Source organism: Danio aesculapii, chromosome 9 (assembly GCF_903798145.1).
Source record: "Danio aesculapii chromosome 9, fDanAes4.1, whole genome shotgun sequence".
In the NCBI taxonomy this organism is placed as follows: Eukaryota; Metazoa; Chordata; class Actinopteri; order Cypriniformes; family Danionidae; genus Danio; species Danio aesculapii.
In genome coordinates this window covers 49,787,134-49,814,443 of record NC_079443.1, presented here as the reverse complement: position 1 = coordinate 49,814,443, position 27,310 = coordinate 49,787,134, and the positions used below count along the sequence as shown (strand labels likewise).

The 27,310-nt window shown below is 34.8% G+C and overlaps 1 protein-coding gene across 1 annotated transcript in view; it reads right to left on the bottom strand.

Moving 5' to 3' along the window:
• The window catches only part of lrp2a (low density lipoprotein receptor-related protein 2a), a 262,973-nt gene that overhangs the window by 143,370 nt on the left and 92,293 nt on the right, over positions 1-27,310 (bottom strand). The window contains 10 exon segments of the mRNA XM_056465930.1: positions 2,072-2,452; positions 2,690-2,806; positions 3,364-3,483; positions 5,198-5,437; positions 8,556-8,837; positions 14,624-14,761; positions 16,699-16,829; positions 18,631-18,756; positions 22,736-22,928; positions 26,291-26,494. Of these exon segments, the coding sequence (XP_056321905.1) occupies positions 2,072-2,452; positions 2,690-2,806; positions 3,364-3,483; positions 5,198-5,437; positions 8,556-8,837; positions 14,624-14,761; positions 16,699-16,829; positions 18,631-18,756; positions 22,736-22,928; positions 26,291-26,494 (1,932 nt within the window).

The following is a 27,310-nucleotide window of genomic DNA, read 5'->3' as shown; positions in this document are numbered from 1 at the left end:
CACATTGGGATTTGTAACACAGGCGGCATACTGTAATACGTCATGTACAGGAATCAGCTGACTGGCCACATGAACTGACATTAATAAAAACATCCATTATGAATATTTCAATGTGAATAATTGTTCTGGGCTCAGTGTGAGATTACAGCATTTACAGCATGGTTTTGGATTAGCACAGAAAACTATATAGATGCTTATATCAGCCGATAACAATCTAATTTAAAGATACTTACGTACTTCAAATGAACTTACAGTGTGGATCAAATTATTTTACATATATACACACACATACATATATACTGGTATAGTATGAATTCATATTTTAAGCTTTTATAACTTCCACTTGCACTTTGAAATAAAATATTAATGTTCCATAAGAAAAAATACAACTTCAGACGTTTAAAATAATATTGCAATGCTAAAATATTTTTCAAATGTTTTATTCCATTTAATGTTCATTATTTCTTTTCAGTGATGAATACTGTTTATAATGCTCATTTCAAATGTGATTCCTTTAACTTACTAATCATCAAAACACCCTGAAAAATATATCTATAAAATATGAACTTAAAAAAAAAAGAATTTCTCATATTCTAATATGATTTGGCGATCAATAAACAAAAGATCAAGAAATATTTATTGTTATTGTTATTATTAAAACTTTAATGTTACATTTAAAAATGTTTTTTTGATCACCAAGTCATATTAGAATGTGAGAATTTCTGAATGAACTTGTGACACTAAATATTAAACATTATTAAACATTAATAATGATGCTAAAAAAAACAGGAATAAATAAAATTTTTGACATTTATATTTTAGAATAATTCTGAATGTATTTAATGTTGCTGAATTAGCTTCTGACACTAAAGACCGGAGTAACGATGTAAAAAAAACATCTTTGCAGCACAGAAATAAATGACATTTTAAAAATTACATTTAAAAAGAAATTCAGAATTTATTTTAGCATTTTTCTAAATTAACTTTTGACCCTAAAGACTAAAGACAGTATTAATGATGTACAAAATCATGTACAAATATTTTTATGTTTCTGAATGAACTTGTGACACTACCCAGCAGATACACAACATCATTTGCATTGTCAGGTGACCATAATTTAACGTCATTTTCTGACGTCAGCTGGCATTGATAATTGGTTGGTTAATTAACTAACCAAAATCCAACATCAGCTTAACGTCATGATATAACATGCATACAACAATTTTATGTTGTGTACTCATCTTGACGTTGGAGTCTAACCTTAAACTGATGTTGGGTTCTGACGTCGATTTTCATATAAAACCAAAATTCAAAGTTAGTCTGACGTTGGAGTCCAACGTCAATTTTACATCCGTGTGATGTCCGGTGCCTGCTGCTAAACACTGGAGTAATGATGTAAAAAATCAACTTCGCATCAAAGGAATCAATTATATTTTAAAATTATGTCTCATGTCTCATCACAAAGGTGCAAACAAAACAGACATTTAGCCTACAATCCTTGCAAAACCTACAGTTTTATGTGCTATCTCAGAAACCAGATCTAAATTTAGCGGTCGGGGCGGGCAGCAGGTGAACACAAGCTGAATATACAGCGGGAGCGCTCGGGTGCGGAGTAAAACCTAGCGGGAGCGGGACTAAAAATTTATTCCCGCGCAGACCTCTATCACAATGTAACGAAATGGCTTCGCATCACAGGAATAAATAACATTTTAAAATGTTTATTTAAAGAAAATCAGAATTGTTTTGCTCATATCTGAATGAGCTTGTGATGCTAAAGCCGGAATAAAGTAATAATGGAATCACATGAATAAATGATAACTTAAAAATTACAATAAAAAATAAATGTTTTGAATATTTCTGAATGAACTTGCGGCACTAAAGACACTAAAAAAGGCCTTTGCATCACAGGAATAAATTACATTTGAAAAATATTCCAACAAAAACAGCCAATTTACCAAAACATTTTATAATACTGCCATCTTTACTGTTATATTTGCTCAAATAAATGGAAACTTCTTCATCGTCTTGAATACTGCTGTAAATCTGCAGTCAAACAGAAGTCAGGACTTACTGCAGAGCGGGGACTCGTCAGCTCCGTTGGGACAGTCTGGAGTGTTGTCACACACCCTGCTGAGGTTCACACACACACTGTGTCCAGGACACTGCCACTGCCAGCTGGGACAGCGGAACGGTGGGGTGGGACAGTCTCTCTCATCGCTGCCGTCTCGACAGTCATTATCTCCATCGCAGATCCAGCCGCGGTAAACACAGTTGCCGTTGTCGCAGCGGAACTGCGTGGTGGGACAGGTGCGCGGTGGACACGCGTGGTGCTCGTCTGAACCGTCCTCACAGTCCGGATGACCGTCACATTCCCAGTTCACTGGCACACAGCTGCCGTCCGACTGGCACTGAAACTCACTCTCATGGTGGCACATGCCCGGAGGCCTAGTGGCTGGAGGGGTCAAAAGGTCATGATAAATATAATACAAGCTTTCTGAAGTTCATAAGATTCATTAAAGACATAACTCACTCACAAACGACAATTCTGCCATCACTTTCATAGTATTTGTTTTTCCAACTATGGATGTCAATGGTTACAGTTTCCAGCATTCTTCAAAATGTCTTCTTTTGTGTTCAACGGTAAACAATAAAAACTTAAACATGTTTGGAGCAAGTCTAATATACTTACGACAACCAGATTCATCAGAGCGGTCATTGCAGTCAAAAACGCCGTCACATCTGTAGTACGAGTTCACACACTGATGGCCGTTTGCACACTTAAACTCATAGGCTGTGCAGTTGTACACTGGCGAGCAGTAGAACAAGAAACACTCATATTAAAATAAACAAGGCAAAACATTTTTATTTTGTATTCCATAATATACACTACAAGGTATATGGTTGCATATTTGGTAACTATGAAAAGTACTGTGTGCAGGATTACATCTGGATGAATGAATATGAACAAATCAATTGAGTCACTGATCCAATGAACCATCCATTAATACACTTTAATTCTAAATGAATCCGCTGTTTTGAACAAATCATTTCATTCATTCGGTAAATCGCTTAATAAGACAGGGACTAACTTATTTTGTGGTACCATTATATGGTGTATTAATTTAATCATATTTTGTATTGATTTATTTTGATGTTGTCTATGATATTTATTGTTTGTTCATCCAGGACACTCCTGGAAGAAATTACAAATCTCAAGAGGTTTTTCTAGTAAAATAATTCAATTAAATACAATTCTGTTAATCTCCTTAGATAATCGCAATTTGACCTGAAGGCGAGTAAAAATTAAGCATTACAGTACATTTTTGAGTTAACCATTCATTTAAACCTCTTAAGAGCTCTTACCACAGCCTTGTTCATCTGCACCATCAGCACAATCTCTGTCTCCATCACACACGTAATTGGGGTCGATGCAGCGATGGTCTGGACACTGGAACTGACCAGGGTAACACGTGCCAATCGAATCTAGAAAAAGAAGTGACAGAATGCACGCACGCACGCACACACACACACACACACACACACACACACACACACACACACACACACACACACACACTTATTATATTTATATTCATATTTATATATATATATATATATATATATATATATATATATATATATATATATATATATATATATATATATATATATATATATATATATATATATATATATATTAATTCATTCATTCATTCATTTTCTGCCACTTTTCCAAGGACGGGTCTCCGGGGCAGCAGTCTTAGGAGAGAACACCAGACTTCCCTCTCCCCAGACACTTCCTCCAGCTCCTCCGGGGGGATCCCGAGGCGTTCCCAGGCCAGCCGAGAGACATAGTCCCTCTAGCGTGTCCTGGGTCTTCCCCGAGGCCTCCTTCCGGTGGGACATGCCTGGAACACCTCCTTAGGTAGGCGTTTAGGAGGCATCCGAAACAGATGCCCGAGCCACCTCATATTATATATATATATATATATATATATATATATATATATATATATATATATATATATATATATATATATATAAACAATTCAAAGTTATAGGGAAAGGTAAGTAACCACTTGAATATGATCTGTTTTCTAGATTTACTACATAAGGGTTTTGCTTTATTCAATAATTGTCTGATAACATTTCTTCCAAATCAGTGTTATTTTGCCAAATATAGAATTTTTTTTATAGATTTCAAGGGCCCTATCATACACCTGTCGCAATACGGCATAAGGCGCGTTGGACGTGATTTTTTTGCTATTTTCAGATTGTTTTAATTGTTTTTATTGTTTAAACAGTAAATCCATTTGTGCCACTTAATTGACTCATGGGCTGAAAAGGAGGTGTGTTAAGGTGCATTGTTTGCACATTACTATTTTGAGGCAACTGAAATAGACTGCACCAGTGACCAACAAAAAGCTGGTCTAAAGTTAATGGTGCAGAGTTTTTGTAATTTAAAGAGCTCATTAGTTATGCGCCTATGTAGGTCCATAACATGCATACACATTGCTTGATACACCTCGGATGTAAAGCAATACACAAATATCTTTACATATGGAAAAAAATAAGGATTAAAATGTTTAATTATTGAAGCTTTCAGTTTTTCCACATACAAAGTCTGCCTTGTAAATAGCAAATGCACAACGCAACTGACTCTTAAAGGGAATGAGATGAGACTCTGATTAGTTTAATGCACATTATGCTCAAAACACACCCATAACTCATTAAGAGAATAAGCTCAACCATGTTAGACCATGCACTGGCACACAGACCATATTTTTCAGTCCTTAAAATAGCAAAAGTGGAATCCTTTAGACTTTGCATTTACATTGTTAAAATAGAGCCCCAAATGTTTTTTGTTGTCTAAAAATGAACATAAAAATGTCTGAAACCATGGCAGCTTTATAATTGTATGCAACCAAAAAATAAAAAAGCTCTAAATGACAACATCTTTATTCTAAATTTGGAAGAAACACTATAATACCACCCCCCCCATCCCTTAATAGTTTATAGAAGAACATACTCCAACATTAATCATAAATCTTAAAGCATTCTCTTAATTTTTCTATATATCTTTGTATCTATATAACTGTGTATAACTTTTTTAATTTTATATAAAGAATTTAGAATCACAATCACAGTTTATTTTTTAAAATGTAGACTTAAAAACGTAAAGTGTGCGAGGCCTCACCGCAGTTGTTTTCGTCTGATCCGTCTCCACAGTCGTTGTCGGTGTCACAGAGCCAAGTGCGAGGGATGCAGTAATGGTTGGCACAGCTGAACTGGTCTGCCGGGCATGTGCCAGGGGTCTGAGTGGGACAGTCCCTCTCGTCACTGCCATCAAAACAGTCATTGTGCCCGTCGCAGTGCCAGCTTCTGGGCACACAGCGCTGATTGGCACAGGTGAAGGCGACGGGAGAGCAAGTGTTATCTGTGAGCCAATACAGAGAGGGTTTATTTTCACTGTAAATAAAAACAGACTAATCAAAATTTTTATATATTTTCAGTATCAAATGGGGCTGCACGATATTGGAAAAATCTGACATTGCGATACTTTGCTGCGATGTAAATTGCAATATGAATATAATTTCTCCAGACGATTTGAATAACTTTATTTGGAAAGATTTCAATAATTTAGATCAACTGGGACGATCAAGCCATTTTCTTTGCAGTGCAAATAAACACTGCTTTATGGTTTTCTGGGGAGTCTAACAGTATTCATGACCAGAAATTGAACAATCAAACATAAAGTAACATGGTCACAGTTTTTTTATAATATCTTTATCTTTTAATATTTAATAAATAATGTAATGCTGCAATGTGGCTATTGCGCATACACACATTACGATATCGATGCTCAAACGATACACATATATTGTTCAGCCCTAGTATCACATACTAAAGGTCTATAATTTTAACTCATACAATGTATTTTTGAGCTACTGGTAGCGCCAGACGGAATCTGCGGACATTTGCAATTTCCGCTGAGAATTTTGGTTAAAATCTGCAGATTTCTGTGGAATTATTTTGGGAGTATCATAACTAAAACCTTAATATATGAAATAAAAAATAGCATCTTTTTAATTTTTATTTAATGTTTAAAATGCAAATCCAATTCGATTCACTTTATTTGGTAAACAAAGCAAGTCTCTCATATAATATCTCTACTAAAAGACAGAAAATATTACTGTACAAACTGCATTGTACATAAATCAGATGAACATTTTCATATTAGTCAATAATGTTACTGTAAGTAATTTACAAACTCAAAGTAAATTACTTTGCTCAAGTAAATAAACAGAATAAATGATGGGCGGAAAATCTGCGGAATTCTGCGCGCGCAGATTTCGTTTGGGCCTAGCTATTGGCAAAACATAACTGTGCAACAGAAGATTTATATTGTGCTCCAGTTTTACATTGGTATAGAATATAAATCATTTTCAGTAAATAAAAAAAGACTCTAATTCAATTCTAATTCATCAAGACTATAATCCATGGGTGCAATTTCCAGAGAATGTAAAACTGCATGAAGGGAATGTAAATTACTTTGTTTGTAAGTTGCTTGCTTGGCAAAATCTGACATTATGATATTTTGTTTTACTGCAATGTACAGTATTTTGCTATATAAATATAATTTCCCCAGATGATTTGAATAGCTCTGTTTGAAAAGACTTCATTCACTGAGATAGACTGGGATGGTCAAGTCCTTTTCTATTCAGTAGATCTGCATAAATTATAATAAATTACAAGCAAAAATAAATAAACAGACAGTGCTTCATGGTTTTCTTGGGAGTCTAACAGTATTCAAGTTGAGAAATTGAACAATCAAATGTAAAATAGCATGGTCATCATTGTATAAATAACTAAAAATAATATTATCTTTTAATTTTTAATAAATAATGTAATGCTGCGATGTGACTATTGCACATAGACAGATTGCGACATCGATGCTCAAACAATATATTGTTTGTATACACACACACATACATATACATATATATATATATATATATATATATATATATATATATATATATATATATATATATATATCAGATTTATGTGGGTAATTTAGAGTGCTCGGCATATATGAATACACCTCTCAAAAATCTCTCATTTAAGTTAATATTTTCTACAGGATGCTTTACAATATACAATTGTTATATTATATTTGTGCAAATTAATTAGATTAGTCAGTACTGGCGCCAAATCTGAAGCTTTTCTAACAAAATAACGTACAATAATGGTTAAAAAATGAGTAGCCCAAATTTATATGTTAGGGAAAAATATTAAATAACATTTTCAAAAATAGCAAAACATCAAGAGAAACAAAAAATATATACAATTTAATTTAATTTAATTGTATTATCTTTCCATTTCAAAAGATGTTCTGTGACCAAAATATTATTTAAAAAAATATATCTGTTTAATAAATCTGTTTTGTTTAAATGCACGGAAATATATTACCCCTATTCACTGAGAAATTGATAAAAATATTCATTTTCATATATAATAAAAATATTCAATATACATATAGCTATTGCCATACCCACAGAAATCTGATATATGGGAATATATGCAAATTACATTGACATAATAAGTTATATATCATATATGCAACATTGCAACATATATATTGAAATATTGCAAAACAGGCAACTTTCATACAGTTTTTACTATTGGAATTACAAATAAGTTGAAATATATTAACTTTCACTGTATATATGTGTTCAAAAAACTAAATATATTGAGAATATCATCTTTAAATTTGTCCATATTAAGTTCTTAGCAATGCATATACTAATCAAAAATAAGCTTTGATATATTTACAGTATCAAACACTTTAAAATAATGGTCCATTAGTTAATGTATTTACTAACATGAACAAACATTCAGTAATACATTTATTACTGTATTTATTCATCTTTGTTCATTCATTCATTCATTTTCTTTTCGGCTTAGTCCCTTTATTAATCCGGGGTCGCCACAACGGAATGAACCGCCAACTCATCCAGCATTTGTTTTACGCAGCGGATGCCACACATACACTACGGACAATTTAGCCTACCCAATTCACCTGTACCACATGTCTTTGGACTGTGGGGGAAATCGGAGCACCCGGTGGAAACCCACGTGAATGCAGGCAGAACATGCAAACTCCACACAGAAACGTTAACTGACCCAGCCGAGGCTCGAACCAGCGACCTTCTTGCTGTGAGGCAACAGCACTACCTACTGCTATTGTTAGTTAACAAAGTCAAATAACGTTAGTTCATGTTAACTCACGGTGCATTAACTAATGTTAACATGCACATCTTTGGATTTCAATAATGCATTATTAAATGTTGAACTACGATTAATAAATTGACTAGAAAATTAATACTTAGTTAATGTCAGTAAATACATTAACTAACATTAACCATTATTCATGTTGACCAACACAATTAATTTTTTTTTTGCTATAGGCTATAACATATAAAATATATCAGAAGACTGATTTTAGGCTCCAGGTTAAACATTTGTATAGCATATAAATAAAAAAACCTTACTATGAGCGCCGCAGTGGGCCTCGTCGCTGTTATCGTGACAGTCATCGACGCCGTCACATTGGTAGCTGTGTGGGACGCATCTCCCGTTTGTGCATGAGAAAGAGTTGGAACCGCACTGGAGAGTCGGCGGCTCGTTTGATGGATCATCAACACACGTCTGCTGATTCGCTTCCAGCTTCATTCCATACGGACAGCCACATACTCTTTGGGAGTTTGGTGCTGGGAAACAGAAGTGGCTGCAGTCTCCGTTTGGGTTAGTTTGCCTGCTGCAGAAGTTAAACCCTGTTGCCGGTAAAAAAAAAAAGCAATGCATATTGATTACTAAAACACATAAGTCAAACGGTTACACTTTACAATAAGGTTTCATTACATAATATATATACTAACAGGAACTTATAATGAACAATCTTGTACAGCATTTATTAATTAAAGTTCAACATTTACTAATGTATTATTAAAATTAGCATTATCATTAGTTTTTTAAGATTTAAGATAAGTCTTTTGTGTCTCCAGAATGTGTCTGAAAAGATTCAGCTCAAAACACCCATCAGATTATTTATTATATCTTTCAGAATATTGGGATTTTCTGCTCTGAACACTATGTAGCTGTTTTTGTGGCCTGTGCCTTTAATGCTAGTTATTCCCGCCCTCAGATAAACAGCACATTGACAGACATGACAGAAGCAGATCTCACGTAACATCAGTGAGAAATACTACAGTAAGAACTTTCCCAATCATTATTTACTGTAGTTGTTGTGGAGTTAATTCAAGCCTTTCTGCAACGATGAGTCACACACAATGTTGTTACAAAGTTCACACACAAACACACACACACACAGAGAGAGACACAGCGCATGCTTTTAACATTGCACAGCAACTGCTGCAGGATACGCGTTAATATCCACTGCTGTATAGATATCCTTTATGTTCATGTACAAAATAAACCTGATTTAAGGCCACAAACCGGGATTGAAGCATCTTTTATAATTGTATTGACATGCGGCTGTGGTGATAAAGTAAAGATGGTAAAATTGCTGTAATTCATTAAAACATGTTTTAAAAACATGTTAAACTTGTAAAACTCATTCCTGATCACATTTGATGATGATTGATGATCACAGAGCGCTGAACAGATCTTTTAATCCCAGTTGCGTTGCGCACGTCCTGTCTTATACACATTACTACAGAGATATGTTAATATGCAGCTGTCGATCAACTCGGTGGGTGGGGACACCGCACTCCTACGTCACGTTAAAGTCGGCCTCAAAATGGGAGAGATTTGGATGCTGTTTTAACTTCTGGAAATTTTTAAAAAGAGACTTCTTGTGTTCCTATCACTCCAATTTGACTGTGAACACACGATACCTACACACAGTCCTGTCCAAACAGCTTCCAAAAGATCATCATAGGTGCCCTTTAACTAACATTAGCAAGTAATGAGTAAATACTGTATTGTTTGTTGTGTATGTTAGTAAATACATTAACTAACATTAACTACTACAACATTATTGTAAAGTGTTACCAGGCAAACAAATTGGAACATTATTAATTCATTCTTATTTTATACTAATCAAATGTAATTGATTAATAAGAGCCTACATAACACTGAAAGGGTTGAATACATTTAATTAAAATATTTTGAATATTTGAGGAACATGTTTGACTTACAAGGGAACACTATTATACTGTGAGCACTTAAAGATATAGTTGTTTTTTAAGATCAATTTCAACACTTATTAGAAGCTAGAGGTGTGAACCTACACTGGTCTCATGGTTTGATTGAGTTACGATTATCATGCCATCAATTTGGTTTAAATCGATATCTAGGTGAATCGCGGTGCATTGACGATGCTTTCCATACACAGTTTTATATTTTCTTTACAGCACAGAAATTCTTGTATTAAAATGTATGAATACATTTATATTTATATACTATTTGTAATACAATTTTGTCCTTTAATACAAACAGTCAGATATATAAACTGTCCCTTTAAACAACACGAGCGTTTATAGCAAATTAACAAATATAAATATTACGCTCACTTTCTGAGCCTTGTCTAGTAAATCCTTTCATACACCCCTATGGTCTCGCGCTCAAAAGAAAGGGCTGCTATTGGCTCTTACATGCTGGCGCTCTTCACAGAGGAGTGACACTGATAAACGGCAGCGGTGATCACAGCTGAGCCATGATAGACGCGGTGGCGAAAACTCTGTGTTGGACAGTCTTTCACTGACACTGAACAGCAGAAATCCCTATTTTACTGCAATTGAGAGATTGAAAGTAAAGTCCATTTCTCTCTCTCTCTCTCTCTCTCTCTCTCTCTCTCTCTCACTGTGGCCCATTTGACCTGCTGGCATGACTTCTGCACTCACCGTTTACAAAACAGTAAGTGCATTTCTCAAGACAACACATATAAATAGCAAAACACCATGTTGATTACCTGCCAAAGCCAGTTTCTTGCTCAAAATCCTTAGTTCATCTCTCAAAATTACATTTCTGTGTCAATGAACGTGTCAGTGCTGTCAGAATTGAAGTCCTTGTGTCATTGTGTGTGGGTAAGTCAAATGTCATGTTGTCAATATAACTGTACTCTAGAGGGCTATTCTTATGTAAACTATGGCTATTTGTTTGCTCTTTGTGCTGTAATTTGTTGACTGATCATGTCGTTGTGATAAATAAAGGAAAAAAAAAAAACAGCACTGCATCTCCTTTCAGATCATGTGTGTAGGTTTGCACATGACATCGGTGGGGACGAGTGAATACAATCCCCGCACACCCCCGCCAAGAATGAATATTGATTTTTTTTATATTATATATTTTATATATTGCTATTAATTAACTGCTATTTAAATATATTATTAATTAATCCTCTCTTCAGACAATTTATTAAGTTAAATTAAATAGTCAGGCGCGTAGCCAAGAGGGTTCAGGTGGTTTGAAAGACCAAAAGTTGGATTATTATTATTATGTTTGAATTTATCTTATTATTCAAATGGCCAAATTCTCACTGAGGAAGGTTGAATGCACTGGAAAGTTTGTTATTTGCCAGTAGGCCTTAGTTTATTATTTATTATTCAGTTAATTTAAATCAAGTTTTAACAGATTTCCCCCAAAAAATTATGATAAAAAAATGTACTTTAAAAATAAGATTTTTAGATATGTTTGGCATTTAAAGCAGGTTTGGCATGCTGTCCCGGGAGAGAACCCTGAGCTCAGAGATATTTAAGCCCAGGGCTCACGCCCGGTCGATAAGCATATCAGAAGATCCGAGATCAGGTAGGTCTCGAGAGCTCCTCCTTTAGAAAAGGGAGGAAAAGGAGGAGATGGGGTGGAAGGGGGGATTCTTCCAAACGAAGATAGAAACAGTAGGGAGAAAATGATCCATTTATAGTAGACTAGGATCACTCTGATTGGATTATTACTGATTACAGATGAGTGGCCAGACGTGCTCAATCATATCACGTGCTCCTCTCGAAGAAACTTCACTTAATATTTTCTTCTAAAAATTAGCATTTTTCTCCAACTCCTGTGTGTGGACTCAGTGATTTTACTTTTATAGTGACGAATACGTCCTTTCCATTGCCTTTAAAGTGAAATAACTGGACATAAATATACGAGGCTGAGAAAAATGCTCATTTTACATGGCATTTAGAGGTTTTGGCATCTGAAATCTTCATTTCTTTATTCTAAGAATTTAAAGTTCTCATTTCTCTGTGCACATGTGTAAATTAAGCAATTTCACAAAATCTGAAATATTTTTGGTACATCAAAAAGTGTAGTTATAATAACTATCCAACAAGATAATAAAGCAAAAAATGAGTTCTTAATATGTCACTAAAATGTAATATTTATTCCTCAATTAAACAGAAATTAAACATGTCTCATAGTATTATAACAAGATGGAGCACCGGCTGTAGTTTTTCTGACAAATTGTTTCAACTGAAATTGGAGGTGTTACTCTAAAACATTAGGAGAACTGGCAGGGTCATATACTTTTACATGTAGGTGTTTATTCTGCTGTTAGTTTCAGGGAATATTGTTCACAGACTACATCAGTCTGCTATAATGTTAGACTGACCGTACAAGCGGTGAAAAACACTAGCAATAGCGGCATTATCATGATCAACTCATTCAGTAGCGAACATGAGTTTATGTGACTTACACTTTCGTTGAAAAAAGCTCTTTATGTCCTCCTTTTTTTACTACAGCCATCCTCACCTGTGTGTGTCACACACCTCACACTCATCTTACAGGAAAATTCCCCCCGCGCAGTTGTTTTGGCGCTGCTTGTATCTGAAAGCAGCCTCTCACATGACAGCAGGGAAAGGCACAGCCAATCAAAATGTTTACATGTGTTTGGGGGCGCTGCGACTCAAGGAGAGACGAGATTTAACCCTTTTAGCATGTCTACGTTTATATTGACAGCGCTGTGTCTTTAAATGAATTAAATTATTGGTGGGGACATTTCAGTAGCTGGTGGATATTGGTGGGGACACATCCCCTCCGTCCACCTTAAATCTAGGCCTGTTTCAGATGCATCTTGATTAAAAAAAGTCAAGATTCACCCGGGAGAAATTTACAAATTGTGGACAGATTTAGGGTGACACAGAGACTAAGTGGGTAGCACTGTTGTTGTTTCAATTCCTGGCTGGGTCAGTTGGCATTTCTGTGTGGAGTTTGCATGTTCTCCCTGTGTTGGCTTGGGTTTCCTCTGGGTGCTCGGGTTTCCCCAGTCCAAAGGCATGCGCTATAGATGAATTGAATAAGCTAAATTGGCCGCAGTGTATGAGTGTGAATGAGCGTGTAAGGGTGTTTCCCAGTACTTGGTTCAGCTGGAAGGGCATCCGCTGTGTAAAACACATGCTGAATAAGTTGGCGGTTCATTCCGCTGTGGCGACCCCTGATGAATAAAGAGACTAAGCCGAGGGAAAATGAATGAATGAGACAGATTTAGAATAAAAGTCTAATGGAAATGTATAGGAAAATGCCAAAATATTACAGTTTTTCCCAGTCGCTTTGGTATATTTCTCAGATCAGAATTGAAATTTGCAAAACAGTAAGTGTATTTCTCAAAACAACGCTTATAAAGGTTTCTTGCTCAAAATCCTTAGTTCATCTCTCAAAACTAAATGTATGTGTCAATGAATGTGTCAATGCTGTCAGAATGACAAGTCCTTGTGTGTGGATAAGACAAATTACTTAGTCCTGTTGTCAATACAACAGTGTACTCTGGAGGGCTATTCTGATGTAAACTGGTTTTGTTTTTTTTGCTGTCTATACTATAATTTGTTGACTGATCATGTAAAATAGAAAGGAAAAGACAACCCTGCATAGCACAAAGAAAAACAAAACAAAAGTAGAAATGTGATCATAGGACAATCTCCTTTCAGATGCACCTTCATTAGGTGAAGTTTATTTATAAACTAATTTCGAGAGGATCACAAGCTTATGATTGCTTGCAGCCGGCCCTGCATTATTCAATTTATGATTCACCAATCAGACGATTCCCCAAGCCACTTTAAATACCCTAAGTTCCCTATCACAGTCATCTTCATTTTGAAGAATCCCCCCTTCCACCCCTATCCCTCCTCTTTTCCTAGATGGGTGGCACGGTGGCTTAGCACTGTTGCCTCACAGCAAGAACGTCACTGGTTCTAGTCCTTACCAAGCCAGCCGATGTTTCTGTGTGGAGTTTACACGTTCTCCCTGTGCTCACGTGGGTTTCCCCCGGGAAATTTTGATCAACATGACATATGCAGTTGACAATGATCCATGATCATTTGCATGAACGTATCAAAGCATTCAACTTGTTCAAAGGAATGAGAAACTGCTTTTTTGATGTGCACAAGTGACACTATGATCTGAAGATTGAACAGGTAGTTTTGAGAATTTCAATTCTGATCTGAGAAATATAGCACAAAGCCACTGTGAAAAACTGTCATGTTTGAAAACAATAAAAAAAATGGAGAAAAAAAAAAAGAGCAAAACAAAAATGTTATTTGCTGTATTTGTATTTTAAGTCTCTTTGTGCACATGGCCAATATAAAAATCCAAAAGTGGCTCTCACCAATCTGTGAGTCAGCGTTGAAAGATTTGACATGCATGATGTGGCTGATCCCTCGGCGAATGGTCATCATCTCTCCTCCATCTGTTTTACGGACCCTCACGATTCCACCCAGCCGCCAGTCAGTGAAGTACACGTAACCTGGACCAGCAAAATTCATTAAAGTAATCAAGCAGGGCATCTGTGAGAAATACCAGTCCATGAACTCTGACTTCTGTCCTTCAATCTTTCAGCGCTGAACAGATGAACTACGCTGAGGTTTAAAGAAGTGGCTTAGAGATCGTCATTTCACAAATACCAAACACGACAATCACTAAAGGAGGCATTAAGGCTAACATGACATTGTGTTGTTGACAGACATCAGCGAACAGCGAAATGAACATTACGTCAGTCAGTGGGTTTCATTTAATCGTCAGTCACATGTCAACAAAGACATGATAATGATATGATGAAATATTACACAAACAGAACTAAAAGAACTTACTAATAAATGAAAGATAGACTGACAGAACAAATAAATGAGTAAACAAATAAACAAACAAATTAACTGACAGACAGACAGACAGATAGATGGACAGACAGACAGACAGACAGACAGACAGACAGATAGACAGATAGATAGATAGATAGATAGATAGATAGATAGATAGATAGATAGATAGATAGATAGATAGATAGATAGATAGATAGATAGATAGATAGATAGATAGATAGATCAAATTAATGAATAAATGAATGAATGACAGTTAGATCAAATGAATGAATGAATGACAGTTAGATCAAATTAATGAATGAATGACTGACAGATCAAATGAATGAATGAATGACAGTTAGATCGAATTAATGTACGAATGACTGACAGATCAAATGAATGAATGAATGACAGTTAGATCGAATTAATGAACGAATGACAGATAGATCAAATAAATTAATGACAGTTAGATCAAATTAATGAATGAATGACAGACAGATCAAATTAATGAATGAATGACAGTTAGATTGAACTAATGAATGAATGACAGATAGATCAAATGAATTAATGAATGAAAGACAGACAGACAGATCAAATGAATGGCAGACAAACAGACCAAATGAATGAATGAATGACAGATTGAATTAATGAACTAATGACAGATAGATCAAATGAATGAATGAATGAATGGCAGATATATCAAATGGATGAATGAATGAATGAATGAATGAATGAATGAATGAATGAATGAATGAATGAATGGCAGATATATCAAATGAATGAATGAATGAATGAATGAATTACAGATAGCTCAAATGAATAAAATGAATGAATATATGAATGACAGACAGATCAAATGAACGTATGATTGACAGACAGACAGATCAAATGAATGAATGAATGAATTACAGTTAAAATGATCGAATAAATGAATGAATGACAGATAGATCTAATGAATGAATTGATGGCAGATAGATAGATCGAATGAATGAGAGAAAGATAATTAGATCAAATGAATAAAATGAATGAATAAATGAATGACATCAAATGAATGAACGAATTGCAGATAGATCAAAAGAACGTTTGTATAAATGAATGAATGACCGATAGATCAAATGAACGTATGAATGAACGAATGAATGAATGAATGACAGATAGATCAAAAGAATGTATGCATGAATGAATGAATGAATGAATGAATGAATGAATGAATGACAGATAGATCAAAAGAATGTATGCATGAATGAATGAATGAATGAATGAATGAACGAATTAATGACAAATAGATCAAAAGAATGTATGCATGAATGAATGAATGAATGAATGAATGAATGAATGAATGAACGAATGACAAATAGATCAAAAGAATGTATGAATGAATGAATGAATGAATGAACAGAGACAAATCAAATTAATGAATAAAGGAAAGAAGGAAGGAAGGAAGGAAGGAAGGAAGGAAGGAAAAAAGGAAGGAAGGAAGGACACACAGACAGAGAGATCAAGAATGACAGACAGATAGAGGGATAATTTAAACAAACAAATGGACAATATTTGTGACAGAAAGACAGTATAATAAACAGAACAATAGGTCGACTCATAAACTCACCTCCAAATACAGTGAGTCCAAACGGGTGTGAGATCTGAGTGATTCGATCCAAAGACAAGCGGTTCTGTCCATCAAAGTTGCTGTGCTCGATCTTATCAAAGAAGGCGTCCACCCAATACAAGCGCATGGCACTGAGAGGACACACATGATGATGACACATGAAGACAGAGAGCTGGATTATAGCAGATCATTCATTTTAAGAAGATTATGAGGAGAGGGTTAGCACCATACACACAAATAAACAAACAACGATGAGTCACGGCTTTAGGAAGTCATTAAAGTTAAACCAAATAAGACAGATTTACAGTATGAATGAATCACAGATGGATTATCGTTTGGGGTATTATGACAGAGTTACTCTAGGTTTTACTGAGTCAAATTTAAGACTTTTTAAGATCTATTTAAGACCTTTATGTAATAATGGTCTATTTACATTGCGGTGGTTCCTTGTTACTCGCGGGAGTTACGTTCTAAAAATAACCCGCAATAGGCCAAATCCGTGAAGTAGTCCGCTTTACTTTTTACATTTATTATAGATGTTTTAAGGCTGTAAAACCCCTCACTACACACTTTATACATGTTTCTCAGACAGGCATTAAGATTTTCACACTTTTCTCTCTTGTTTAAACTCTCTCAAAGTTCAAACTTTCATAGAAAAATAAGTCTAGCGGAATGAGACCAAAGATCAAAACCTGTTGTCAGGGGCAAACATTCATCCCTGTCAGCAAAAGGTTCATAAAGCTTTTTAGTTTTTGTGCGAATAATGTTGGCATCCAGTGTAATGTTTTTTTTACTGCAGTCACTGATCCACAAAACTAAAAGCAGACTCCATCCATACTCCACCGTGCACATGACAGTTGGAAGTAACGCACACTGGATGCGCACATTCGCATGTTATTTCAAATGAAATTCTTCAGAAGGCGCTCTGTGGCGAGGCAGAAATATGAACAGTGTCCTGAGTCATAGCTGGTGTGCGTACCCTGATATGTTTACAATTCTAAAATGCATGACGCTGCATGACGTGGTGCATCTGGTGTGCGACTCCCTTTACGATGGTCTTTCTGCAGACAGTTACAACCCTTTTTGCATCCTTGTAGGAACTCACACTGCTTGCGATCGAAGATTTATGTTAATTTGGCAAGCTGAGTGAATTTTGCATTATACATGAGACATGAAGGAGATTGATTGACTATGGTTTACAGCCAATCAGGACGCAGAACACAATGAGCTGTACAAAAAAGTATGTCAAATTGCACTAAAAAGTCAGCGAAACTGCGAGACTGCGAAAGGTGAACCGTGTTATAGCGAGGGACCACTGTATTTACATGTACAATTATGGTCTATTTACATTATTTACATTTACAATTGTGGTCTGTTTACGTTACATTTTATTATGGATGAAATTTCAGACTTTTACAGGACCTTTTTGTAATGGTTGATGATTGGGATGGGAAATGATTTTTTACTTACCCTATCAAAGACAAATTCAAATGTAGTTATTTCTTAGACATCTATTTTAAATGATTTATCAAAGCAAGCAAACTCTACCTAACAGTTTCTTTGACAAGTTTTAAAAAAATTATAATAAACTAAATGTATTCACAACAGTGTGTAAATGTCAGTGTCCTCATACACAACTATTAACAAATATTATTGTAAGGAAGGTAATTATACCATCTTTTTAAATAGAGTTAATGAATACATTTTTTGTTAAAACGTTTATTGAGATGGATTGCTGGTGATTGGATGGATGTTGGCCCAATTGGGTAGCTTTACATGAATATGGGAAAATTAAGACCTGTTTAAAAATCAACAACTCAATTTTAGTGAATGTAAGACTTTTTAAGGCCTGAAATTACATTAAAGTGACATAAAATGGTATTTTAGGACTGTATGAGCATAACCGTATTCTGTTTTGTTGTGTTGATTCACCTCCAGTCAATGGCCAGGCCGTTGGGCCAGCCGAGAGTGGTGTTTACTATGGACTGAGCATGTGAACCGTCCCCCCAAGCCCGCATGATCTTCGCAGGACGGTACCAGTCAGTCCAGAAAATAAACCTGTCAAGTACAGACATGCACACATCACTTAAAAGCTACGAAAAGAAGTCTTTTGTTTACTTCATTATACATTATATGCAATTATAACGAATGGAAAAATAGAGCTTTCAGCTTCAGATTGAATCCCTTGGTAAAATGTGTGTATATATATATATTTTTTTTTTTATTTTTTATTTTTTTTTTTAAGTATGTTATGATTAATAAGGCTGCCTTTATTTTATCCAAACTCAATTAATAAAAAACAGTGGTTTGTAACAGTAAAACTAAATTCAATTCAATTAAACTTTCACAAACCTTTTCAGTAACAGAACAAAAATAAAATAAAAAATGCATATCACATGAACAACTTTTTAAAGTTTTAACAATATGTCTTGGCAAATATGTTATTAATGGTATTACAAACCATTTTTTAAATAAAATAAAATAAAAATAAATAAATATTAATTTTTTTTAAATATTTAAAAATAAAATAAAATGCAATTTCATTCATTCATTCATTCATTTTCTTTTCTGTTTAGTCCCTTTATTAATTTGGGGTCGCCACAGCGGAATGAACCACCAACTCATCCAGCGCATATTTTACACAGCAGATGCCCTTCCAGCTGCAACATTCACACACATAGACTACGGACAATTTAGCTTACCCAATTCACCTATAGCGCATGTCTTTGGACTTGTAGGGGAAACCGGAGCACCCGGAGGAAACCCACCCGAACACGGGGGCGAACATGCAAACTCCACACAGAAATGCCAACTGACCCAGCCAAGGGTCAAACCAGCGAACTTTTTGCTGTGAGGCGACAGCGCTACCCACTGCACCACTGTGTCACCCCAAAATTTAACTTAATTAAATAAAACATAAATTTAATTAAATTAAAATAATAATAACTTAAAAAAAGTTCTGATAAAAGTTTTCAGATATGCATGCAATTCAACTTTTACTCCACATTTTTAATATTTTATACCTTATCCCTACATAACACACTTAAAGGTCCCGTGAAGTCCTTTTTTATTCGATGTTGGATATAATCTCAACCGAAATATGAAGAGAGGGTGGGACTTTGTGTAGCCCCTCCCCTTTTTAAAAACAGCCAATAGTGTTTTGTTTTATCACCGCTCTTTGAGCTCAAGTGCATCAAATGAGAAGCGTCCTAAATGGGGGCATGTCAGACACTAGAGAGCATTTGATTGGTCAGAAGGTTTGATGAGAAACTGAAGTATGAGGTGATATAAATAAAATCACTGATCCATTTAGGCGGAAGTAACAAACTACAAGCTTTACAAGTCTGTATCAGTTTTATATCTTCTAAACGCAAATTTTGTCATTGTTTTGTACCACACTAGCTTACAGGTATCCTAAAAATGAAGAATACTGAGACTAACACTTTATTTTAATTTCATGGGATCTTTAAAATACAGCAAAAGTCAGATTTTGTACAAAATTGGGTCAAAGAAATAATGCCAAAATCCCCCTAAATCCTCACCCACTTGCCCTTAGCATAGGCCAAATTAATAAGTGGGGACACTTTCCAAAGCATCCACTGGCTTTTATTTATAAACTGTGAGGTATAGACAGTTTATCTGAGCGCTCTGTGGGGTTTTCCCCAGTTAAGCCAAGTTCTTAGTGTGCGCGACAATAACGGCCTTCATGCAGCACTAATCTAGTCTCCTGGGCCCAGAGGCCTCATGACTTTGAAGCCATTGGAAATGTCCCACTAGTCCGGCATAAAGAGCCCCTTTATCTGTGCCAGGTTCAAAGCAGGAGTGATCTATGAATGGCCGAGCACCTCCTGCATTATCAAAGGTGTGACTGGACACAAGTGGGCTGATTGTTAATGCTTTTTCATGCTCTTAGGAAACAGAGAGGAGAGGTGAAAGCAAGACTCCCTCGAGCTGTGTTTTTGGATCAAGCCGCTTGCTGAATGGACCCTTTTCACATTTCCGGGTTAATGGGAGACTACAACAAATATTTTTTTACAATCCTATTTGCTGTAATAATACAAGAACAGTGTAACAATAGGGTTATCCAGACTTTCAGAAAAAGGAAAAACAGTGTGTAAGACTGATAACGGCAGCCAGAAAAGAGCTTAAACTTACTGTCCAGCCCCAATAGACGCTGCATTAGAAACATCTCGCATAATTTTTTTATAATATGATGTAAAGTTGATATAATATAAACATAAATACATATAAATATACATATATTTTTTAAACATGTAAATATTACAATCTTTCAGGGATTTAAGATGCTGATAACCCTTAAATGTCTTGTGAGAAGGGTCCATGGTATGTGTGTTGACATTTGAACATGCCTGTGATTTCAAAACCATGATCACAATTGTTTTTATTTTAGATGATAGAGTAAGTGTGAGCGTGCATGCTTTGAGGTTGCAGGTTTTTAGCTGAGTATGACAATGGTTCTGTTGCAAAAATCAAGTAAGTTCACTTCTTAGGGCATCGCAGTGAAAGATGTTCCTAAAAACAGGATGTGCAGGATTATTTATTCCTTACTGTAACAAGTTCAGTCCAAAACTAGAAACAACACAAGACGAATACTGATTATACATTTATTATTTAAAGAGTAACAGCTTACATCATCAGCTAAAATGATAATATGTAATAAAACAAAAATATTATATGAAAATCCTTACTCAAACTCAAGTTGAAGTTTCAGTTGAACTACAAAAAATTACAAAAAATTGTTATGAATTGTTTTTGGAAATCAAATCAAATATAAAATATTACAGTTACAGTTAACTTAAGATTATTAAATCAATCATTTAATTACATTTAATTTAACTAAAATGACTAAAACTAAAACTATTATAAATAATTGTAGGTCATAAAGTTGAGTATTGGAATAAAAGGTTTTAAAAAGTTGCCTTGCCTATTTATAAATTTATGTAAATAACCATGTTTGTTAATAAAATTGAACAGATACGGAAAATAATTCACAAAACTTGAGTCTCTTTTGAGGCAGCATGGTGGCGCAGTGGGTAGCACAATCACCTCACAGCAAGAAGGTCGCTGGTTCGAGGCTCGGGTTGGGTCAGTTGGCATTTCTGTGTGGAGTTTGCATGTTCTCTCCGTGTTCGCGTGGGTTTCCTCCGAGTGCTACGGTTTCCCCCAAAGACATGCGCTATAGGGGAATTGGGTAAGCTATATTGTCCGTAGTGTATGTGTGTGAATGAGTGTGTATGGATGTTTCCCAGTGATGGGTTGCAGCTGGATGGGCATCCGCTGTGTAAAACATATGCTGGATAAGTTGGCTGTTCATTCCGCTGTGGCGACCCCGGATTAATAAAGGAACTAAGCCAAAAAGAAAATAACTGAATGAATGAGTCTCTTTTGCACTTTGCAAGCTATTTTTATGTCGCACAGACTTGCTGTCTATATAGAGTGCTACAAACCAAGGTAACAGGGAGCGTTCCTAAAACAATCTGTAACATTCATAAAAAAAGTTGTGTTAATGGTTTGCACATAATATTATTCAAATAATGCTTTTGGAACATTCTTGTAAAATAGTAAAAAACGTACTTAGAACAATATTCTTTGAACATTTCTGAATGTTAGTTGTTCTTAATGAATGTTTTCATAATGCTGATAGTAAAATGTTCTTAAAACATTAATGTAATGTGAATGAAACGTTATTATAACTTTGTAAATAATATTCTGAAAACATTAATATATCAAGAGACTGAAATGCTATAAAAACTTTATTATATTAAACATTATTATAACCGAAAAACACATGAAAACATCTAAAAAACTTGACGGTAAGAACTTTCAAATAATAATGAAAATGGAAATCTTAATAGTAATGTTTATAATCTAAAACTTAAAGCTGGGATTTTTCTACTTGATATTTTATTTCACTTCCTTAAAAACACAATTAATCAATAAAAATCAAGGTAGCTAATAGAATTTCACTCCGGAGTCAACATAGCATAAAGTATTTTCTTTAATAATTGAGACTCACCCAGCCACTGGATGGACCACTATGGATCTGGGGTTGTTGAGGTTGCGTACGATGGCTCGCCTGGACTTATCCGCCACCTTCATGACAGAAATACTCCTGTAACGTGGATCCGTCCAGTATAAATTCTTCGATATCCAATCATAGGCCAGATCTTCCACACCGTCCACCCGATTAGCTGCCAGAACCTCCCGACCTGAAGCGAATAAAGTAAAGACGACAAAAATGAGAACCAAATAATGATAAAAATAATTTAAAAAGCAACAACATGCATTCAATTCAATTCAATTCACCTTTATTTATATAGCGCTTATACAATGTAGATTGTGTCAAAGCAGCTTCACATAAAAGGTCACAGTAAATTGGAACAGTGTAGCTCAGTAGTGTTTAAGTTCAGTTCAGTTTAGCTCAGTTCAGTGTGGTTTAATAATCACTACTGAGAGTCCAAACACTGAAGAGCAAATCCAATGATGCGCAGCTCTACAGATCCCGAACCATGTAGACAACATGATCACTTGAAAACCCCAATTAAAAGGGATAGTTCACCCAAAAATAACATTTCGTCATCATTTACTCAAGCTCAGGTGGTTCTAAACTTCTTTTGTTGGACACAAAACAAGATATTCTGAAAAACCATGTAAAAACAAAGCAACCATTGACATTCATAGTAGGAATATTCTTCAGTTTATTTTCATTTGCATTCAACAGAAGAAAGAAACTCAAAGAGGTTGGATTTTTTTCAGAATTTGGCTGAATTTTTGGGAGGTGAACTATCCCTTTAAGTATGTTGAAAGCTTTTCAAAGTTAGAGGCATGTCAGATCAAGAATATAAGTAAAGCCAAATTACTTTGATCACTTGAGGTTTGGGGTGTATGATATTGACTCAGGGCTCTTCCTTCTGGTCACATGGTACTGTGACATCATCATTAATAGATTGCTGGAGAACATTCACATTCACGCGGACTACAATCCTGCCTCCATACGGACTACAAGTCCTGTCGTGCAACACACACACACCTGCTCCAAATCTCCATTGATTACACTCCCACAGCTGAAGCTGCTCAAGGACTGATTTGTTGGACTATTTATACAGCACACAAACACACAGACTTTGCTGAGTCTTGTTTAGCTGTCAAGTTAACATTACAACGTGTTTTCCTTGCCTTGCCTTCCGTGTTTGAACCTTGCCTTGTTTTGTTTGTTTACGTTGTGTGCTGCCTGTCTTTTGACCTTTCACCTGTGTATCGACTACGACTCTGGATTGCCTGTATGCAACTGTTTGCTCCTGTGTTGAGTGTTGCTTGCCTGACCATTCTCTGCATAATAAAACTTGCATTTGGATTAGCACTCCATTGTCAGTGTCATGCTACACACGGAATTGAATGAAAGCTGTGCATATCTGTGGATCGCAGGTGATGAAAAAAGGAATAAAAAAAACTGTGTATGTCTTTTTCATATATGTGCCTCACTGGTGATAAACTGTCTATATTTTTTGGGGTTGAGTGGAGAGGAGGAAGGTATTGGTGTCCTGGATTGATTTTAGAAATGTAGTCCAACACCAGTGAACACATTATCTCATGTCGTTGGCCTTTTGAAGGCAGCTGATAGTGAAATGTGTTGTTGGCACACAGCAAGCATCCCGAGGGCTGAATGGAGTATTCACTGAGTATCAGTTTCTCACTTTATCTGCCTACAAGTCAAGGACATTTCATCAACCAGCACACTGATTTTGCCCTTTTTTTAACACCAGAAAGTGGAATGAAATAAGACCAGCTGATCTGAGATAAATGTGTTTGTGCAATGTGATATAACTGTACATATATAAAGTCAAGCCCAAAATTATTCTTCCCCCTGGAAAATTCTGACATAAAGTTACTTTTATTAATCCAGCAACTTTTTTTTTGGACCAGAAAAGACACAAGCTTCTCCCAAAAGATAATAAGACGATGTACAAGAGGCATCATTGTGGAAAAATTTACTTCTAAGAGTTTAGTTGCATTTGAACAAAAATGTTAAAGGTGCTGTATGTACGTTTTTGACTCTTCTAAAGGATAAAAATACCATAATATGTTTGTAGATATTTAAGAAACATGCTAAGTGAACATTCTTGTTTATCTGAAAAGCCAATTATATTTCAGCTCCATGGGTTGCCTTGATGGAATTCATTCATTTATTCAGAAAGGCTTTCAAAGCATGTGCTGCGACTGAGTGGACAGTGGCAGCCCCCGAAATGAGATGCAGATTCAGAGTTCCACATGAAGCGGTTATTCATTACAAAAATAATATAAATATTACGAGTGTAAACATTAGGTGAGCAGGTTACATTGTAACCCTGTGTCCTGACAACACGCTACATGATGAGATTTGCAGTGATAAGCAATTTGGCTGTTTGCACCAGACGAAACATGACAGAAATTTAAATACAGCTAATCAGAAGCACAGAAATGGTAAGGTTTATGATCTAATTAATACATATTAACTTCTTTAACATTATAAAATATACATGCTAAATTTTATATATATATATATATGTATGTATGTGTATATATATATATATATATATATATATATATATATATATATATATATATATATATATATATATATATATATATATATATATATGTATATATATATATATAGGTTATATATATATAGGTCAGGACACAGGGTTATAATGTAACCTGCTCACCTAATGTTTACGCTCGTAATATTTATATTATTTTCTAATTAATAACCTCTTATATATATATATATAACCTACATACATATATCTATATATACACATATATATATATACACACATATATATAAATTAGATGTAAAGTAACTAATTGATTTAATGCTATGATACACATAATTTGATGTAAACAAATATTTGCATTAATATCTAATATGAACATACATAATTGATCAGTTTTATTGTAATTATATATTATTCTATGTTACTCATTAATATACAGATGATATATATATATATATATATATATATATATATATATATATATATATATATATATATATATATATATATATATATATATATATATATATATATGTGTGTGTGTGTGTGTGTGTGTGTGTGTGTGTGTGTGTGTGTGTGTGTGTGTGTGTGTGTGTGTGTGCGTGTGTGTGTGCGTGTGTGTGTGTGTGTGTGTTTGTGCGGTCTTGTGTGTAACTATATATTGTAAACATGTAATATTTATCTTTGAATATTTAAATAATTACACGTACACATCAATATTTACATTTTTACACCATATAAATTATACGTCATTCAATACATAAATAACATATAACATAAATAACAGATTAGTTAATTAGTTCTGTATATGCTATATAAACTTATGTAGGCGTTAAATTTGTATTTAGTATATATGCAGTATTTATTTGTATAGTAACAAATCAATATATATAAATTGTGTTATGTATTATGCAATATACATTGTGGGAAAATATAATGCATATAATTTATATATGAGAATATATATACACACCAAAAAAAACGAGAGACTGACATGGCTGAAATATGTATATTAAAAAAATTGCAATTCTTACCGGTTCCATCAACTTTCTGTTTGTAGATGATGTCCTTCACCGTATCAGAGAAGAATATTGAATTATCCTCAGCACTGAAGTCCACTCCCACAAAATAAGACGGCGTTCCTGTGACTGGCAGAATGATGTCCTCCTGTGTGGACAGATTGAAGGGGATTCCTCGGACCGCCAACTGACTGGAGAAGAGCAGAAACTGCCTCACAGCTGAAGGAGACACAATGCAACACAACTGGAATGAATGCCAACAATTACTTTCTGATAATCCTTTAAATCCTCTCATTGCTTGGAGAAGCAGAACAGGACATCGGTTTGTGCTGCTATTTGATGTGTTCTTGTTTTGTGTTTAAATTGTGCTTGTGTTGCTGTTTGTGGGTCATTAAGTGGGTCTGTTAAATTATTTACTTACGATCTCACTGGCTTTTTATTAAAGTAAAAATATTTTCTTTTGCTTAAGGATGCTAGAGTTTTAAGTGTCATTTGTACCTCAGGTCATACAGGTGAAAATGTGTTACTGAAGTATTAAGGTTGACTATCGCAACCACTTTTTGAACATAGTCATGAAAATGAAATATTTAACTTAAATGATTGTCAATCTTCAATGCTTTGGTGCATAGATTTAAGCTTCAATTTAAAGAAAACAGATGTCAGATTATAGCTGAAGTTAAAAAAAAACTTCAAACGTAAAATAAAACAAAAGTTATGTGCCTTTGATTATGAAGATAATAAAATAATAAATGCATATTTTAGTATATTATATACTTACTGTTTTATATCGAAGTTGATATTTAGCCGCACCATATTGGTGTTTCGTAAAATCTAATTTTTATGACGTGGGTCGATAGCCCAACGCTCAAACACCAACCTGGAAGACCAGCACATACACACATATACTACGGACAATTAAACATATCCAATACACCTACAGCACATGTCTTTGTACTGTGGGGCAAACCGGAGCACCTGGAGGAAACCCACGCCAACACGGGGAGAACATGCAACTTCCACACAGAAATGCAAAAC